This window comes from Plenodomus lingam (genome assembly GCF_022343315.1).
Source record: "Plenodomus lingam strain CAN1 chromosome Unknown contig_19, whole genome shotgun sequence".
Taxonomy (NCBI): Eukaryota; Fungi; Ascomycota; class Dothideomycetes; order Pleosporales; family Leptosphaeriaceae; genus Plenodomus; species Plenodomus lingam.
In genome coordinates this window covers 330,694-349,310 of record NW_027093936.1, presented here as the reverse complement: position 1 = coordinate 349,310, position 18,617 = coordinate 330,694, and the positions used below count along the sequence as shown (strand labels likewise).

Below are 18,617 nucleotides of genomic sequence, written 5' to 3'. Positions count from 1 at the left end.
TGGGGGCGGCGGTTGGGGTGCAATGGCACTGACGGTGAGAAGCTTAGCGGTGTGGTGACGCAAAAGCAAGGCGTGGAATTGGATTGAGGCCAGCTGGCGAAGAATTGCGACTTCTCAAATGGCGGCGTGAGGCGGTCACACTGGAGTTGGAAGGGAGCGTCGAGGATAAATGTGGTGCGACCTCGGAGGACGGCTCGTGTCAATGGCTCAGGTCAGGGTGAGAGCGACGGCGGGCTGCGTTCACTACAGGCACGCCAGGAGAGCTGTTGTGCAGGGGAAAAGGAGCGCGCTGTTTGATGATAAGATTGCCGCTTTGAGCCAGCTGCTTGGCGTCTGCAATCTCTCAAAACCTTCCATCAGGACTCCTATAGTCCAGACTCCACTTCGACCTACCAGCCCCAGCAGCCCGCTGGCGAAAACAATACTTCGGGCATTCAAAGTCACCACTGACTACATGCAAGCATGCATGCCATATGCTCACGACGACAGTGGCAGATCTGAGTATTGGCGAAGTCCTGACATGACGGGCTACCTAGCAGCAGTTTCCAAGGTTCTCTCTGCGCTGTGGTTAAGAAGCACATGGAGTCAGAAAGTATCGCATCAGTACTATACCCTGACTCCACCTGTTTATGCTCACTCGCATAGCTACACCAATGACGTTACTGCAAGGCTGCTGAAAAAGATTGACCAACACGAATGACAGCTGTCAGCGGTCCGAGGGCGTACTGCGCACTGCGAACTATACAGTTGGTTCTTCCGTCACTCCCTCGTTTGCCCATGTTACTTGTACTTGTGTCGAGTTTTGGACGTTTGTGTTCCACATATTTCAAGCATGCTGCAAACAATCACGACTTGGGAAGTCCTTTCCGCCTTGGACGCTCCCCAGACTTGACATGCTCACGGAGGGATGTCGAGCCTGTTGCTCAAGTATGTGGCAATACAGTTGTGCTATGGCAGCTCAGATTGGAAGTACTTCTACTCAAATGCATATGAACAGTAATGTAGCCATCTAGCGCATATAGAAAGCCACATGCACATGCTATGCCTAGGTACACACACCTCTTTTACCCCGTCCTGCGTGGTTCTGTAGTATGGCTGATGATGAATGCACAGGACATTGCGCCGAGCAGATGCGTCAATGTTTCGAGAAAGGATCCTCTGACGGAAAACTAGGTGACTCACGGCTATAGTGTGAGATTCTAGTCACTGCAAGCCATACATTTTATAGTCGTCAAAAGTCCGTTTCAGCGTATGAGGAGATGCAATCGAAGGCCCAGGTCGACGCATGGTGACCTTGGCTAGAACAGGCTAGACCCTTGATTAGCTTCCTTGGCATCGGGACAACCCTCACCACCGGTTGGCGGCTTGGATTTGTTCGCTGAATGAACTGGCGCTTAGCAACTGCATCGCACGCTTCTCACTGGCCCACGCTTCATTTGACTGGCCACCACATCCATTTCGGCCTCATTGAGCGTCTCAGACATTGCATCGTGTAGTACATCTCCAGCCTAACGAATCCCGGGCGGTTATTGAGCCTCAAAGCTCAGAAGATGGCGCCCACTATGAAGCAAAGAGGCCCCGCCCCGTCCAATCATATCCATCCTCAACCCCGTCCTCTAGTCCAACTGCAGTTGACAACCTTCCGGTCGAGCCAATGTACCAGCGCTTCTAACAAGTGACTGGGTACTTCCAAGATCCGGGCAATGGATACTATGCAATATGCGGTATGGCGAACGGCCAGCATGTTCATATCTTCTGACTTGCGTGTTTGTGTTGGATGCTCACAGTTCCCCTTTCGTCTTTCGAGTGCTCTTGTTTTACATTCACTTTCTTTTCTCTTTTGGCAAATTATCATCGTTGTTCACTTCTTCTTCTGTTGTCCTCGTTCATTTGTTCGGTGATAGGCTGCGCCTGATTCCAAAACCTACACAATAGCACAATAGCATAAACGGCCATCCTACACAACGCCGTGATCCATTGTCTGGAGTCCAGGTGAGAACAAGGCATTGTTCTTCGATCCTGCCTTTGATCCAAATCACATAATTCCCACATTCGTTCATTCGCCAACCCAGACTTAGCCTTCGGGAAAAGCCACGAACGATTCGCATCATGAGCACAGAAAGAGCTGGCCTCTTCAGCCGACAACCACCATCGACCGCGCCGCAGATAATACACGACCACATAGATCCAACCGATAGCAGTAACATGACATACAATTCCTCTTACCAGTCACACGATCAGGAGGAACAGATTCTGGTGCATTTCAATGAGCACCCATACGATAATTTTGAGCAAAATAGGACGGAGAGATGGGAGAATGAAGCTCCGTTTGCCGCCCACCGGGCATCGACGAGAAGCAGTACGAAGTCGTACTCGGCGCGCATGACACGCCAAAAGAGTCGCAGAAGAGAGCTCCGGGGCAAACAAGGTAAACCAGGCATCACTGTCGACACAAGCTTCACAAGACATAGGGGCGGTGCGCCACATCAAGTCTACCCCCAGGGTGATAGTAGAAGCAGTGGATCGATCAGAAAAAGTCCTTGGTTTGGATTGGGAAGATCGTCTACCAGGAACAAGGGCCTGGGTATCACCAAAGGAACTCCTCAACCTGAGGTGACACCTCGAGCGAAATCCAGCGTTGATAGGAATGACGCTACGGCTGTGTCACTGACATCAAGTGGCAAGCCATGGCAGGACATATCGCCATGGGATCGGCGCATCCCCATTGGCATCTCTGTACCCACGGAGAGCATATCCGATTTTAGCTCCTATCAGCCTCCACGGCCACGTGCTGCGAGCGATGCCACAGTAGTCACACCGAGTATCATCATCACACCCGCCGCAGCGATGCAATCAGTCTGGTCACCGGATACACCATTCACCGAGTCTGACTATACACCAAGTGTGTACTCGCGTCATCCATTTCCTTCCAACAATACGGATGTTCCGCCAGTCCCATCTCTGCCCGTTGGTCTACCAGAAACGTCTGGAATCACTTTTGGTATTGAATCGAGGTCCGAAGCCGATGGTACATATAATCATATAAGGAATGATACCCTCGATTCCGCTGGGACGGCATTTGAGGAATATGATGATTCAGGAGGAAAGGATCGCATCATGTCGTCTGGGACTATGTTCGAGGAGGATGAGACACCACTGCAGGAAAGAACGATAGATACGTCATTGGCGATTGACACTTCGTTGGTGCCTACGCCGAGAAGATCACAAGGATGGTGGAACGTGATCACGACTCCTTTTGTAACAACCCCCAATACAGCGACATGGCGTAGTGGAGACAGAACGCCAGAGGTGCCGACACTTCCAAGCCAGTTTGGTTCGAACAAAGAAATTGTCCCAGTTCTGTCCGTGACAACCTCACCCCCAGTCTCGTCGACGCAGGCAGCCAGCGGAACAGCCTCGCATGTCGAGAAACAGTCCCAGGCAGAGACGGATGATCACCAGGACGTCAGGACGATCACTGTCAATACTAATTTTGCGAGCACCACGCAACAATCGGTCGAACAAACGGATTCAACGACCAACAGGACTGTAGCCTCCCCTGGCTCCGTGATGTCGGCTTCACCTATTCTTGGTACAGCAGCAATGGGAACTGTGCTGATGCCGCGTCAAGTGGAAGAACAGCCGCGGAACATCAACATTAATATTGAGTTACAAGACAGACGGCCCATTGTGAACAGTCAGACTGTAGCAGCAAATGGAATGACGTCCACGCAATATACGTCCACGTTTGCGCCAGCAACACAATCGAACAACGCACCTACGCAACAGGCCCGCCATTCACCGCAACCCCTACCAGTCTTTGCTCCACCGCCAACTTCTGCTCAGAAAGTCTCGCATTTTAGCTATGACAACCTCAGTCGATCCAGCTCGACGGCTTCTTCTCCTGATTTGAAGAAGGCGAAAAAGCACCGCAAAGTCGGCAATCTCACAAGTATGCTGTCTTTTGGAAAGCGAAAGTTCTCGAAGCCGGCTGGCCAAGACGAGAAAAAGAAGACAAAGAAGAGGGGTGTTTGTTTTTGGGGCTGTTGTTGCTGCCTCGTTTTCATTCTCATCTTGGCAATTCTCATACCCGTGGTAGTCATTCTCGTGAGGAAGAATAACAACGACAATCCTACCTCGACGACGCCATCGATGACGCCAATTCCAGATGGCGGCAGCCAGTGGCTGGACATACCCAACTTACCACCTATGCCGACTGGTATTTTGACAGTTGCACAACCTGAAGCTGTAGAGGAAGAGAGTGGTTGTGTGGCGCCTACGACACTCTGGAGTTGCGCGCTGCCCAAGGAGCTTCAAGCTTCTGTAGCACCCAACAAACCGGATCAGCCAAATTTCAGAATCGAAATCACTTTTGAGAACGGGACGTCGGCACAATTGCCTACTAGCAAGCGTATGGCACGGGCAGTGAACCCAGTCTCAGCAGGGGCCTTCATTCGATCTCACCTGCTTCGACTACGTGCGGCTGCCTCACCATCGCCTGCACCACCGAGTACTGCGGATATGAGATTCCTTGGGCAGACGACGGATGGAAACAGCGCTCCGTTTGAGGGTGAAGCCACGCCCTTGTTCCTGAGCTTCCAGGAGGCCAAAGCCAGTACATCGCGGCTGGCGGTGCGAGACGATCCAAGTGATCCTACCAACATCACTGCCGTCATACCGCCCCCGATGCTGAACAGTGACGGAACTGCGGCACCAGCGAATCTTGTACCCCTCCCGTCTGGCCAGCCTCTGCGGCTGTACAACCGGGGAAAAGACAATGAGTACTATGGCTTCTACACGTACTTTGACCGATCCATTTTCCTCAAGCAGATCAACGGCACCAACCGTGGTGGCAACCCTGCGGATACAGACGGAGGGAGTACGCGAGAGGCGGCCAAGTTGCGATGCACCTATGCACAAAGCCGATTCCTGGTGCAGATCTGGACACGCAGCAAGGACAGCAAGCCTTTGTTGCAGAGCTCGACGGCCAACAGCTCAGATGCGTTCAAACGGCCTGGAACGTTTCCCTATCCCGTCACGTTTACTCTCGATCGGCACGGTGGGGACGCAGCAAAGAAGAACCTGTACTGCTATGAGATGGAGGAGGATGGGACGATCAGGGATGATGCAGCATCACGATCCTTTCAGTTTGAAGATCGTGCGTTTGGTGGAAATCTGGTGAATGGCACCCAAGGTCGCACGAGTGTGAGTGGACCGATTGATGGGGGCACGGGGGGGTGTCGGTGCCAGTGGCAAAACTGGCTGAGTTGAAGGATGCCATGTGGTGTTCCCCAGAGGACTTGTACAAGGCTCTTGAGGTTTGCATGTGCAATTCGGCGTTGTTTTCTTTTTCCTGTTGCACGGCTTTCCAGAACCACTGGATGGGCGGGTGTGTGAGGAAAACATGTATCTAGCTTGGATCACGACTACTACAGTCAGTAGAAGTAGGCGACACGGAAGTATAATGTCCGGCATGATCATGATCAAGCCATGGAAATCCCCCCAAAAGCGCACGGAGATGACGGCGCGATGTTGCGGTACATTCCCGGCATGGATGTGGAGGAGTGGAGGAGCAGCTAGAGTAGAATGAGGAGACGACAAGGGGTGGTGGTGGTGGTGGTATACTACCTATACTAGTAGTGGTGAATGTCTAGTACTGCTGAGCTGGTTGTTCCGCAGAGCAGGCGAAGATGGCCCATTGCCCCACCAACGCTAACCCCGCCGGCCTTGGGTCCGAGCGCAAGAACAGCTGGAGACCTCTCAACTCAGCACGTTCTGGCCTCGAGTCCTGTGATTGGCTGTGCAAACATGACGGTCGTCTTCTCTCTTCTGAACAGGCCTGCTCGGCTCGCTGGTGACTGGTGACTGCCAAGGGGAGCAATGGCCGGCAGATGCGGCATCTTGCGTTCCAGCCGGGGGGGGGGCGGATTGTCAGGATTGCCCAGGAATATGCCGGGATTTGCTTATTTTCTCTTCTTTCTTCCCTTTGCATCCTTGGGTGGTGCGCCATGCTTTTGCGCCAGTTTGCTTGGAGGTGCTTGTCTGCGTCTTCGTCCTCGGCCTTGGGTTTTGGCCTTTGGGCCTTTGTTGTTTTCTTGGAGAGCTGACAAGATGGCCGACAGCCCTCGATCATCACAACGGCCAACGCTTGGCGTTTGGGGAGCAGTGGGAAGCATCAGAAAGTTGCAGTAGGTACGTGTTCGCCAATTGGGTGTTTCTGTCCGGTGGGGGCGATCTGGGACGGGCACTACTCTACAACAACTGTAGTAGATAGAGTAGGGAGCATGGCTGTGTGCAAAGGGTCTGACAAGGAACAAGGACACAGGGAGTAGGTCCATGGCCAGATTACTATGTACAATACTGCGAGGTTAGTCATTGTATGCCCCTCTCCTGTCGCGTGAGCTCTTGCCGCACTGGGTGGGCTGAGTGCGTTGGTGGAGACGCTGAACTTAACCCTTCGTCGCGAATCACTAGGTAGGTGGCTAGCTTCCGCCCGAAAGCGACCGTCTACACACTCTCTACCGGTGACTAGGAAATCTCTTGCAGACCCTTGATGTATAAAGACGGAGGCCCATTATGTTTTTTTGTTGTTTTTTTGCATTTCACATCAATACCTAACTGCCTGGAACTTTTCGTTCGTCCGTTTTTTTCTCGCCGTCCGCTCAGTGTGTTCCGCTCCTCATCCTCCTCCTCCTCCATCTCGGCCACACCTCGACCCTTTGCCACAAGGTTCAAACTCAATTCGCCTTTCCGCAGCCAGCAAGGGCCCCCCGTTCCCGGCCTTATACCTACTAGCTAGTCCTACAAGTAGGAAACATATCATCTCATCTTGACTGGCGGCCATAGATCGGATAGATCGTCACCATCTTACATTGCCATCAGCGCAAATCACTACTCCCATTAGAATCTTCGGCTGCATCGGTGCTGTTTACTCGCTTTGCTTTCGTCATATCACTCAACGCCCCTCGTCCACTAAAAAGCAGTGGCTTCTAAACGTGCTTTCTCCCAGCTCACCGTCTGGTTCCAGCCTGCAACAACCAGAACAACAAAAAAGTCCGACCGTCTGGACGGTCCAACAAAAGTTCAACGTCCTTGCGCCGCTAGACACGGACACCCCCCCAGCCTCAATTAGTGCCACGGAACATTCTAATCCTTCGGCGCAATCGCAAACGACCTAGAAACTATTCTGATAGCGCGTACTACTTCCTGGCCAGCCCATTTCGAATTCGCTCTTTCCAACTGCCACCCTCGACCGTTGTCGTCGCTCGCTGCTTCTCAACATGGCAGCTGCAGCAGGAGAGCCCATTCTCAACTATGGCCCTGCCGCGCCCCATGGGCCCAACACGACTGACCGACGCACGGCTGGGCAAGACTTTGATATCAGACAGGACATGAGCGAGAACGAGGCCAGCGTCTTCCATGCCCTTCTCCATCCCGACGACTTGTACACGCAAAATGGCACCTACTGGGCCGATCTGCCCCTGGGTCAGCGTGTGAAGTTTGTCGCCCATGTGGACAAGCAAGAAGCCCAAGAAGAAGCCAGCTTCTTCTGGGACATGTTCAAAAAGGATCCATTGGCCCCTGTGTCTCACTACTTCCGCACCTGTGTCATTCCCGGTGCTGGTCTGGGTCTTGAAGGGTACGTGTTGTTCTCCATTGGAAATGTACGGCCGCTGCTCCAGGCTTCGTTTCCCATGTGCTGGAAGACGTTTGAGATATGTAATGAGACATGGACGCAAGCCATTGACTACCTTGAAATCTGCGGTATCATTGTTGGTAAGTCAAAGTCACATGAAGATCAAACAAGCAGATGCTAATCATCATCAGGTCAGATCCTCGTCGGTATTCTTGGTGACTGGCTGGGCCGTCGCTATGGTCTTATCCAGGATGCCATCATCATGTTTGTTGGTCTTCTCATGCTGACGGCAGCTTGGGGTGTAACCCAAAATGGCTGGGTCGTCTGCTACGTCTGGGCTCTCTTCTTCTATGGCATCGGAGTAGGAGGCGAGTACCCCATGACGGCTACCGCTGGTATGGAAAACGCAGTTGGATCCGGAAAGGTGTCGACCAAGGACGATCGTCTGCACCGTGGCCGCAAGGTGACCAGTGCCTTTTTGATGCAAGGTTGGGGACAGTTCTTCAACCAAATCATCCTCATCCTTTTGCTACTCATCTTCCACCATGGATCATCTCCACCTTACTCCAAGACTGTGTCTCAGTGGACTTACCGAGTCTCGTTCGCCATCCCCGCAGTCGGCACCCTATGGCTCGTGTATTTCCGTTACTTCAAGATGAGGTCGGCCTCGAAACAGTTGATGATCTCCAAGAAGAAGGCACACGTGACTGGATATGACGTTGCCTCTTTGAAACTCACAGTGTCCTACTTTGGTCCTCGTCTACTCGCCACCGCCGGTACCTGGTTCGCCAACGATGTCTTCTTTTACGGCAACAAGCTCTTCCAGAGTGAGTTCATCGCCGTGCTGACGCCCAACAACACGTCTGTCATGACGGGATGGCTGTACAACCTTGTCAATGTCGGCGTCTCTCTTTGCGGATACTACCTTGCCTCCCTTCTCATTGACAACAAACTTTGTAAGTCTAGTCCATCGAAATTACTCGTATACTCGCCTCCTAACAGACTGCGCAGATGGCCGCAAGTGGATGATGATTGTCGGATTCCTGGCCGATTTCATCCTCTTCATCGTCCCCGCTTTCCACTACGAATTCTTCACCAGCCCCGAGCACATTCACGCCTTCCAGGCCATGTACTTCCTATCCTCCTTCTTCAACCAATTCGGCCCCAACAGCGTCACCTTTCTCGTTGCCGCCGAAGTCTTCCCCACGCCCGTCCGCGCCACGGCCCACGGTTTCGCCGCCGCGGCCGGTAAAGCCGGAGCGCTCCTCGCGTCGGTCCTCTACAACTACATCGACACGCAGACGAAATTCTACTTTGTCCCCTGGTTCGGCCTCGTCGGCGCCCTCCTCACCCTCGTCTTCCTCCCGGACACCACGGGCCTTGATCTCAAGGAGCAAGAGCGCCGCTGGGCCTACATTCGCGCCGGCCGTGAACACGACTACCACGGCATCGCCATCCACCCGAAACATCTCTCAATGTGGGAGCGGCTTCGCGGCCAGCACAAGGGCTACGACGCCGCGCTCGACTATGAACAAAAGGTGCAGGAGATGCGCGCGGACTGGCTCGAGCGTCAGCAACACAAGTTCTCAGAGAAGAATGGGTGGGACGATGTCGAGGCGGATGAGAGTGATGATGTGCATGTGCATAATTACTTTAAGCGGACGACGGCTGGGGGTGCTGGTGCGGGGGATCAGGGCTTGGTGGGTAAGGAGGTGGCGGAGAGCGAGTCTAGTAGGGAGGATGCGATTAGTCGAGAGAAGAAGGCGTAGATTGTTGTTGTGAGGATGATGGTTTTTCGAAGATGAAGTACTTTTCATCGCCTTGTTTTTATTGTGGGAGAGGGGTTTGGATATTTGGATTGTGGGGGAAAAGGGGGGGTTAGCATGACTGTCATCATCATCATCATCAGCAGCAGTAGTAGTAGCATCTTGCATAGCATTCGCATAGGAATAGGGCGTTTTTTTTTCTGGTCTTTTTCTCGTCCTATCTTGTCTTGTCCCAGCTCGGTCATCTTATTCGAGTCTTGCCCTACACATACTCTACTGATACAAGATTAACTCATGCGCTCGGGTAGTTTGAGCATCATGTGATTTGCCACTACCACATCCTGGCTATTTTGATGGCACAAGACAAGTAACGTGATCCCCAAACTAGCCGAGATGACTGGTACAAGAGAGGACTGGTCAGCACCCGATTCATCCCTTCTTGGCGGTTCCCTATTCGGTAAGACGGCAAAGGGCGAGGACGAGGAGCAGTCCCCGCCCCAGCCACCAACAATCAACCCCCATTCCCGCATGTCGTCTAGTCCAGGCAGTCTGGAGTAGTAGTCCAGGCTATTAGTGTGCGAATGCGGTGATCACGACAGCTTTAGCACTTTTCGGCTGTGTTTGAGATGTAGGGTAGGGTAGGCAAGTGTATGCTGTTGTGGTTTCAGCATTGCATTGCATTGCATTGCAGTGCATCGCGTGATAGTAGTGTTGTGTAACGGGGGGCAACGGGGTGAGAGGAGGTGGGCTTGGGGGTTTTTGTGTTGTGTGGGATAGTACTAGTCTATGTGGGATGGATGCGTAGTGTGTTGAATGTTGAGGTTGGATGCACAGAGTGTAGGGTGTGGGGAATCTATGGGGAAGGATCTCTAGAGGGGCGCGGTGTTGGGCGGGAGGAAGGAGTAGTGAGGCGGTGGACTCGGGTGGGAAGCTCGAGGGTTGGGATGCGTGCAGTGCAGTGCAGTACTACGCTTTTGTTGTCCGCCATTTTGGTCATGCAACACCCAACAGGCTGCAGGCATGGGCGCTCGCGCATCGCCGATGGGAGGAAAAGGCCAGCAAGCAGAGAAAGAAAGCAGTTGGGCTAGAGTAGTTTGTTGGGAATCGAGGTGCGGTGCAGCTTGCTAAAGATAGTAAAGTGGGTACCGAGTGGCTCTGTGGGCAACCAAGATAATAATAATAAAAATCGAACAACTTGGCCAGCCATCTTGTCTGTAGCGGTATGTACGCGTGGCTGTTGCTGGAATGTTCGCAGCCATTCGCATTTCTCGCCACCCAGCCAAAGACAGCAACGGGTGCAGAGGCAGGAAAAGGCGATGCTCACCAGCACAGGCCCCTTTTGCCGATCGGCTGGCCGCCTGGGCGATGCTTATGCCCCTGGCGCTAGCGGGAAGGCGCTGCTGGCGGCCGATGAGGCTTTCAAGCGAGCGAGCAGTGGGCTGTCGATAGTAGGGCATGTAGTGGGGACATGTTGCGTGGCACGGCGGGACCAGCTGGGGGGGGGAGTGATATTATAGTAACAGTAGACGATATTTTCTTCCCACGGTTGCATTGCCAGTCGTCATTCACTATCGAGAGTATAGATTGGGATGGCTGGCGTGGCATGGGAATGGCATGTTGTTGGCCCCCCCGCCCCCCCACCAGCCACCAGCCCCCTCGGGGAAAAGGCACAGCGCCCCAGCAACGGGGCTTTTTCCACCGGTACCTGTGATGCAGAGATGCAGTTGGATGGCGCAATCGATTGCAAGGCGTGGGCGTCGTCCATGTGCCACCAAGAGGGCTACCAGTGGAGGATGGTGGGCCCTGGACAAGGAGGGCCGGTCAGTCTACAGTACAGTACAATGGCTACCTAGTAGTAATAGCGGGATGGTATACAGACAGTTGGCATCGAGTACAGCGTAGTACGGTAGTATGGCAGTCCCGGTGTACTTGCTAACCAAATCACAAAGACGGAGAGGCTGTCTAGAATAGCCTCGACGCTTGCTCAAGCCTGACCGGCGGGCGGCGGGCGGGTTGGCCAAGTGTGTTCTTGGAAGCGATGCTTGTCTGCGGCTGCCAATCAGGGCCGTTGTGCCCCGGTCGCTCGTTCCGAAACACGCAAGCCTCTCTCTCTCTCTCTCTCTCCTCCCTTCCTTCCTTGGCCTGGCCTGGCTTGGGTAGGGAAGGTACGGTACCGCCAAGGCAGGCAACAACGAGAGACAGTGCGTGCCAATCAATAATAAATACAAGCCCACCCTCCCACTTTTGCATTCCCTTCTTCCCCCTTCCTTTCATCATCCATCAACCGCAGCATCGCCATCCCCACCAGCTTTCAAGAAGATAGATATCCTTTCGCTGTACATCACTCCATTCAGCTCATCTTCTAATACCGCATTCCACTACCAACTACCAACTACCAACTACCACTACCACCAACAACACACAACAAATCACTCAAGATGCGTTTCGCAACCGTCTCCGTTGCCCTCCTTGCTGGCCTCGTCGCCGCTGCTCCTCAGGTTCAGCCAATTTCCCAGATCCCCGACGGTCAAATTCAGGCTCCTCCTGCTGCTCCCCCAGCTACGCCCCCGGCTGAACACTCTCCAACCGTCGTTCCGGGTCCATCGGCTCCTCCAGCGGCTCCCTCAGCATCTGCTCCTCCAGTGTCGCCTCCAGTAGTCCCTGCTCCCCCAGCATCGCCTGCTCCTCCTGCTTCTGGTAAGCTTTGTTCATCAAGCCTTCGAACCATGCCCTGTGCTAACACAAAGACAGCTGGCCCAACTCCCCCTGCCACCCCAGTTGCCCCAGCTCCCACCCCAATTGTGCCCATCGTTCCTGGCGGCAACTCCACGGCCACCATCAGCACCACCCGCGTCGGCCCTTCGTCTGCTGCCTCTTCGGGCGCTGCCTCGTCTGGTGCTGCCTCGTCTGGCTCTGCTGGAAGCGCAACCACCTCGCCTGGTCTCCCCGAGGCTACAGGCGCTGCTGCCGGCAATGCCATCTCGTTCGGTGGACTTGTCGTCGCCATGGCTGCTGCCATCTTCGCATAAGCGAGTTCGCCTGGCCACTCACCGACTTGATTTTACCATTCTCACGCCAGTCACATACACAACCACCCACTGTTCACTGCCTTTTACACATTGACAACGACCGATAATAATACTGCCACCATCATCATCACCTGTATCACACACGATGCAGATCCCATCCCCGTCATCCCTCGAATTATAGCTCCTGGATGAAGGGGACCCATTCTACTTTTCGTTTTCAAGGCGGCAAGAGGGGAAAAAGAGAGTAATACTACTTCGCATCGTACTTTTCACAAGGGGCGGTTTGCTTGGACTATGACGATTACAGACATGTTATGTTAACCCATTAATGCGACCCATGTTTCCAGGATGACATGGATGCCCGCGTATAGATAGTTTCTTGAATGCAACATTACGGCGCCTTTGCCCGGCTGCTCTGACTGATGTGTGCATGTGTGTGTGTGTCGTGGTTTGCAGTCAAGTTCATGTTGACATTGATTTTGACATCTGGACGTATGCACGGCATTCTAGCCTCGAACCCGTACCGTACTTGCCCCCTCACATCTACCCATGCCCCACCCACCCAACCCAAATCAATCTATCCCACCACACGCACCCCCAACCCAAAGCAGGATAACCACACAGAAAGGAAAAGAAGGAAAAAATAATAAAATTGGCCGAGATCTGCATGTCAATGACGCGTTTCGTGCTCGAACTTTTGGTTCACCTGTACACACTTGTGTGGAGGGGAGTAGAATATTCATAGTAGGGCTTGAGGGGTTGGATAGTTTGGCTACTGGGAACTTGTGATTTGATTCGACTTTACCGTATTGTAAGGATGAATACCTAGCTATATAAAGTACGCGTGCATATAAAGCAAGAGGGGTAGATGGGTACATGATTGAATATATACATCTACCTGCACTTGCACTTTCCACACACGTCCCCTCCTCTCCCCTCTCCTCTTCCAAATCTCCATCCCAAACCCCTCCCCCCTCCACCCCTCCCAATCTACCTACCTACCTACCTACCTACCTACTCCCAACAACCTCTGTAAACAACCGGCCCAGAGAATTCAACCCTTCTTCCGCCGTGAAGATGCGCTTTGGGATTTCAAACTCGATTTCCGGTTCCTTCTTTAGGTCGCGGTTGAGTTCGATGTCGAGGAGCTGTGGGGTGGGGGGGGTTTGTGTGGTTAGTTTCTTGGGGGTTGAAGTTGTTGGGTGCATCGAAAGGAAAAGGAAAAGGGAAAAAAGGGGCAAAGGAAGGGAAAAGAAGGAGAAAGAAGAAGAAAGATGTACATACAGCGGTATAAGAATGATCCAAAAAATCCTCGAGATTGTACGACCGCTTGGTAAACTGCTCCGAGATAATCTTAGCCAGCGTGGCGACATTGGGGTGATAATGTGACTGCAGCGCCTCGAGCTCCCACACACTACTCTCAATCGCATTCGTGAGCATGGGATCCGGCTCATCCATATCAAACGGATCGTCCATGCCCTCGTCCTCGAGCTCTTGTTTAAGTTCTGGATCGCGGATTTCGCGGTGCATCATAAAGGTGCAGGCCGGGTGTCGCTTGAACATGTTGTAGATCCAGGGTACGACGACGACGACGCCCGCCGGTGGGCCGTGGAGCGCGAGCCGGGAGAGGCGTTTGATGAAGCTGGCGACCATGGCAGCGGGTAAGTGGGTGGACGACATGAAGGTGTCGAGTAGTCTGAAGAAGCGCGAGCGGTGCTTTGAGTGGAGGAGGCCGTGGTCGAGGAGGGAGTAGAGTTTTAGGTAGAAGGATGGGTAGTCGAGATTCTTCTCCGAGATGAGGTAGTAGAGTCCCGAGAGCGCGAGGAGCGAGGTTGCGCCGCCGACGTTGTAGGAATCCGTTAGGAAATCCATGAGCATTTCGGGCTGTTGGAACCAGGGCGCTATTTGGTAGGAGAAGGTTGTGAGGATGGTTTTTCGTTGCTCCTTGGAGAGACCCGAGCGCATCGTGGCCAGCCATGCTGCTTGGGCTTTTTCCTTGTATACATGTAAAGATGGTATGGGGTTCTTTGCTCTTGACTGAATGTAGAAGCTTTGGATCTCGCCATTGGACTTTGGCACTTGTTCGAGGGTGGAGAGTATGGACATGCTGTTTGCAGCGACGAGTTTCCGAGTGGTCATGTCGAGTTCTGAGTCGAGCATGTTTCTGTCATTGTTAGTGTGTTATACATGCAACCTGTTTGGCCGACTTACTTGATCGTTTGGAAGGTCTGGAAACGAATGTCGTCAAACTGCTTGAAATACTTGTCCACGAATTCATCGCGGTTGAGGTCGTCCAGAGGTAGTGAGAGTAAGATCTGTATCAGCTTGGGTAGCCATCCATTCTTCAACTTGTAATCTTTCTCCGCCTTGGATTCTTCCTTTACCAGCCTCATAACCAAAGTCAGAGCCACTGACTGCTTGGATGGCTGGTTGCTGGTGAGAAAGTCGTCCAATAGAACGTCCATGAACTCGCGATATCTCTCCCTGAGCCATGAAACAACGACTGCCTCTGCTTCTCCCATGCCCTTGGGCTTTGCCATGTCGCCCGTCGCAAGTAGTCGTGAGAAGACGCGACAGAGGGCAACTGCAGCCAATATAGATCCATCATTTGCGGCTTCTGGCTGTCTGGCCAATTGGACAAGGGTTGCAATGTTGTTGTAGTGCTTTCGCGACTCGAGAATTTTGGCTTCAAGCAGCGCGATATCGGTTTGGACGTCGTCGCTATCATCGCTGGATGGTGACTTTCTGCGGCTCTTTGCTTTGGATTCGCGACGCTCTGGTTTGCTGGGGTCCCTTTTCCGTTTGACACCAGCAGCGAGGACAGATTTTGTGCCTGCCATGCTCTTGTTTCGATCGGCCGCAGATCGTGGTGGTGGTGAATACTATTTTCCTTCTCCTTCTTTTTCCGCTCGTGACAAACTTGGCTGCCAGAAAAAGTCGTCAAGAGGCTCCCGGCCGAAATTCGGTTAGTTAGCGGTTCCAACTTGAGGAGAGGGTTGCTTGGCGAGACTGCTGGGACGGACATTTCACGAAAAGCTAGCTGCAACTCCGCCCACGCAACCCCCCAACTCTGCGCCCCCCTCTCATCTGCAGTCATGGCCTCTCGTCTTGCTAGGAGCGCGGTCGGTATGTGCGAGCCCGCCGATGAAATTCTGATGCCATTGACCCCTCCCGTCCCCCCGCTGACCCGCAACCACAGGCGCCGCCCGTGTCCGCCCATCGCTTCCTCTCCGCGCATTCACGCCCTCCATCGCCGCCCAAGCCCGCTACAACTCGAACTTGCCCCAGGAGGACCCCAAGAAGAAGGCCGAGTCTGTCCTGCAAGCCGTGCCCGTGCCTGGAACCAGTCCGCTCACCAAGGCCGCCGTCCTCTCTGCCGGTGCCGGTCTCAGCATTGCGGCCATTAGCAACGAGCTCTACGTCGTCAACGAGGAGTCCATTGTCGCCATCTCGCTGCTGACCATCTTCTGGGCTGTCGCCAAGTATGCCGGGCCCGCCTGGAGCAGCTATGCGAACCAACAGGTTGAGAAGATCTCGGGCATCCTGAACTCGGCCCGCGCCGACCACACCACGGCCGTCAAGCAGCGCATCGAGAGTGTCCAGGACCTCGGTGGCGTCATTGACATCACCAAGACCCTGTTTGAGGTTTCCAAGGTACGGCAAATGTCATTCAAGGAGGAGACGAGGGGCCTATCCGTTAGGCCGGAAAAAGCTGACACCCGCACAGGAGACCGCCAAGCTCGAGGCTCAGGCCTTTGAGCTCGAGCAGAGGACCGCCATTGCCACAGAGGCCAAGGCTGTGCTCGACTCGTGGGTCCGTTACGAGGGCCAGGTCAAGCAGAGGCAACAGCGCGAGCTTGCTGAGTCGATCATCGCCAGGGTCGAGAAGGAGCTTGAGAACCCCAAGACTCTCAAGCAGATTCTCGACCAGAGCGTCGCCGACGTTGAGAGTACGCCATCTTCTGCTGCTTAAGGACGAATAATTTGACGCTAATTTGATGCAGGAATCGTCTCGCAAAAGGCATAAGCGTCCTACAACATTCACAAGTCAAGCCACCCAATGTTATATAAACCTGTGCAATAGTCAAACTCATTCAATATAGAGTACCCAGGCCATGGGAAGTGGCCCAATTCATCTCGTTTTGTTTATACTATCTACAGCCTCGACCCATCTCCTTTTTCTAGTAGTCCACTCATCTTCTCTGCCCACATATTCGCCGCGTCCTCGCTAATCGCATTCGCATCATAGCTCACCCCAAATGAAATGATCCCCTCTGCGCTCGTCGAACTCCCAATCAGAAACTCATTCTCCCTCGCTCTGACCCCCATCTTCACTTGCCTGAAATCCGCCGCAAAATCCCTTTCTCCCAGATCCTCCAAATCGTACTGTCCCCTTCTGAAAAACGCCGCCAACGACCCAACCGAAGAAACACCACATGTGGCCCCATACTCTCCCACCTTTGGTCGCAAATCCCCCTGCGGATTCAACCTCTCCCCAGTCCGCTTCTGCGGTGGTAACTTTGCTTCCACACGCTCAATCTGCGCCACATACCCCATCGCCAACAGTCGTCCTGGCGAATGCTTATCAAGACTAACATCCATCTCCTCCGCCCCACCCTTTCTCACCTTCAATCTCTTCTGGTACACTCTCAACCCCCTATTCGCATGTCGAGCCACCACACCAAACCTGCCCTCGACGGGTAATCGTGAAGGCAGGAAAGGCATCACGATTCCCTCGCTAAACGCCAACATGCAACTATCCGGCTGTGGGGGATCTGCAAAGAAAGCGCGGGGATTGAGGGGAAACGAGGCAGCAAAGGCCGGGCGAAGCTCGTCTGGAATCTCCGGATACCGCGATTCGTGTATTTCCATCATGGCAAGGCCAGCGAGTGCAAAACAGCCAGCGCCAATACTAACATGGGCTTTGCGACAGAGCGCCATCAACCGCTGTGAGGAACCCAAGGAGAGCGATACAGCGACGGTCCCACACCTCATGGGCGGTAAACCCGGCCCCTGATAGCTAAACAAGCCCGCAAACTTCTCGGGCAGCGCCGGCGCCGTATCCAGTCTCCTTTCGCGAAACAAGGGATTTGGAAAGGTTGGAGGGAGGGGCTTGGCCACGTGTCGCAGCACTCTAGTCAGCGCCCAGAACCAGCGTTGGCGGGCGCGGGAGCCGGGGATAGCTGGGTAGAGAGCTTCTTGGGGAGGGGGCAATTTGGGCTGGATCTGGGCCGGGTGGATGAGGGAGGAGAGGGAGGAGAGGATTTGTGGGGTTGGGGTGTTGAGGATGTGGAGGAAGTGGGTGAGCCAGGTGTAGCAGGTTAGGCCGTCGGAGATTTGGTGGGCGAGGATGAGGAGGAGATGAAGGGTTGCTTTTTTTGTTCTTGTTGTTGATTGTGATTGTTTCGAAGTGGGATCATTGTTGGCTTGGGTGGCAGTATCAGTGCCACTGTCGTTGTGCTGCTGAAGTGGCAAAACCAGTAATTTCGCCAGACAAACTCGCGGATCAATAATCCGACATACATTATATGCATGACGATAGACTTCTTCCCCCCCATCCTCCACTTCCACAGCATCACATACATCTTCTACCCACTGCATCCCCTCCTCCTCCGCCTGCCGCACCGCCTCCTCGCGACTCCGTGGCACGGGCACATGGAAGCGCCGTGTCTTGTCTCTGTCTTCGTCGGAAACCCGGCTAGAGAGCAAGACGTGCTCGAGGCGCAGTTGCGTCCAGGCCAGGGCAATGTGGTACCGGATATTAGCAGGCCAGAGCTGGTGTGTGATGGAGAGGGTGAGGAGACACGTCATGTCTGCTCTGCCGCCGTAGTGGGTGCCGTCTATGTCGAAGGAGGTTTCGACGAGGCCGAGGGGGCGGGAGAAGGTTTGTGGTGTTGTGGTGCTGGTGGTGGGATTTTCCTTGTCATGGTCCTTGTTCGGGGTTGTGGGCGAGGATAGGGTCCAGGGGTGTGGGGAGGAGTATTTGGAAAGCCAGTGATTTGGAGGTTGTGGTTGAGTTTGGGGTGGAGACATGGGGGTAGTGAGAGCTGTGGGAGATGGTGTTGACGTATGGGGAAGTGAGCTGCTTGCGGAAATCAAGTTAGGGGACTGGGTTTATTACTTCCTGCTGCACCGGGGGGAAAGAATTGAAAAAGTAGAAGATAGAATATCACGACAGTTGAGTTG

The 18,617-nt window shown here is 53.7% G+C and overlaps 7 protein-coding genes across 7 annotated transcripts; 5 read left to right on the top strand and 2 right to left on the bottom strand.

Annotated features, from left to right (window-relative positions):
• Positions 1-169: 169 nt before the first annotated feature.
• Positions 170-700, top strand: IAQ61_004126 (uncharacterized protein; the record flags this gene model as incomplete). The annotated part of the gene is made up of 1 exon (XM_066096216.1): positions 170-700. One exon carries the CDS (start codon positions 170-172, stop codon positions 698-700), a length of 531 nt encoding a protein of 176 aa, XP_065953534.1.
• Positions 701-1,703: 1,003 nt separating this feature from the next.
• IAQ61_004125 (uncharacterized protein) lies at positions 1,704-5,271 on the top strand (the record flags this gene model as incomplete). Its single annotated transcript, XM_003838735.2, has 3 exons — positions 1,704-1,724; positions 1,988-1,992; positions 2,079-5,271. The coding sequence occupies 3 exons, from the start codon at positions 1,704-1,706 to the stop codon at positions 5,269-5,271; spliced, it is 3,219 nt and encodes a 1,072-aa protein (XP_003838783.2).
• Positions 5,272-5,903: 632 nt separating this feature from the next.
• On the top strand, positions 5,904-10,620 carry IAQ61_004124 (uncharacterized protein). The gene is made up of 4 exons (XM_066096215.1): positions 5,904-6,192; positions 6,319-7,776; positions 7,828-8,592; positions 8,648-10,620. The coding sequence occupies exons 2-4, from the start codon at positions 7,281-7,283 to the stop codon at positions 9,403-9,405; spliced, it is 2,019 nt and encodes a 672-aa protein (XP_065953533.1). The 5' UTR covers positions 5,904-6,192; positions 6,319-7,280; the 3' UTR covers positions 9,406-10,620.
• A 1,002-nt stretch (positions 10,621-11,622) lies between these two features.
• Positions 11,623-12,850, top strand: IAQ61_004123 (uncharacterized protein). The gene is made up of 2 exons (XM_066096214.1): positions 11,623-12,099; positions 12,154-12,850. Exons 1-2 carry the CDS (start codon positions 11,841-11,843, stop codon positions 12,429-12,431), a joined length of 537 nt encoding a protein of 178 aa, XP_065953532.1. The 5' UTR covers positions 11,623-11,840; the 3' UTR covers positions 12,432-12,850.
• A 524-nt stretch (positions 12,851-13,374) lies between these two features.
• IAQ61_004122 (uncharacterized protein) lies at positions 13,375-15,470 on the bottom strand. The gene is made up of 3 exons (XM_003838732.2): positions 14,643-15,470; positions 13,716-14,595; positions 13,375-13,579 (listed from the first exon to the last, which is right to left on the bottom strand). Exons 1-3 carry the CDS (start codon positions 15,269-15,271, stop codon positions 13,442-13,444), a joined length of 1,647 nt encoding a protein of 548 aa, XP_003838780.2. The 5' UTR covers positions 15,272-15,470; the 3' UTR covers positions 13,375-13,441.
• Positions 15,471-15,526: 56 nt separating this feature from the next.
• ATP3 (atp3 gamma subunit of the F1 sector of mitochondrial F1F0 ATP synthase) lies at positions 15,527-16,458 on the top strand (the record flags this gene model as incomplete). The annotated part of the gene is made up of 4 exons (XM_066096213.1): positions 15,527-15,557; positions 15,631-16,085; positions 16,159-16,381; positions 16,436-16,458. The coding sequence occupies 4 exons, from the start codon at positions 15,527-15,529 to the stop codon at positions 16,456-16,458; spliced, it is 732 nt and encodes a 243-aa protein (XP_065953531.1).
• Positions 16,459-16,586: 128 nt separating this feature from the next.
• IAQ61_004120 (uncharacterized protein) lies at positions 16,587-18,464 on the bottom strand (the record flags this gene model as incomplete). Its single annotated transcript, XM_003838730.1, has 1 exon — positions 16,587-18,464. The coding sequence occupies one exon, from the start codon at positions 18,462-18,464 to the stop codon at positions 16,587-16,589; it is 1,878 nt and encodes a 625-aa protein (XP_003838778.1).
• Between the last annotated feature and the right edge of the window lie 153 nt (positions 18,465-18,617).

Coding starts and splice junctions, on each gene's coding strand:
- IAQ61_004122 (XM_003838732.2), bottom strand. CDS start 15,271: ATGGCAGGCACAAAATCTGTCCTCGCTGCTGGTGTCAAACGGAAAAGG. Junction 14,596..14,642: donor CAGACCTTCCAAACGATCAA/GTAAGTCGGCCA, acceptor TAACAATGACAG/AAACATGCTCGACTCAGAAC. Junction 13,580..13,715: donor TGGATCATTCTTATACCGCT/GTATGTACATCT, acceptor CCCACCCCACAG/CTCCTCGACATCGAACTCAA.
- IAQ61_004123 (XM_066096214.1), top strand. CDS start 11,841: ATGCGTTTCGCAACCGTCTCCGTTGCCCTCCTTGCTGGCCTCGTCGCC. Junction 12,100..12,153: donor GCCTGCTCCTCCTGCTTCTG/GTAAGCTTTGTT, acceptor ACACAAAGACAG/CTGGCCCAACTCCCCCTGCC.
- IAQ61_004124 (XM_066096215.1), top strand. CDS start 7,281: ATGGCAGCTGCAGCAGGAGAGCCCATTCTCAACTATGGCCCTGCCGCG. Junction 7,777..7,827: donor AATCTGCGGTATCATTGTTG/GTAAGTCAAAGT, acceptor AATCATCATCAG/GTCAGATCCTCGTCGGTATT. Junction 8,593..8,647: donor TCTCATTGACAACAAACTTT/GTAAGTCTAGTC, acceptor CAGACTGCGCAG/ATGGCCGCAAGTGGATGATG.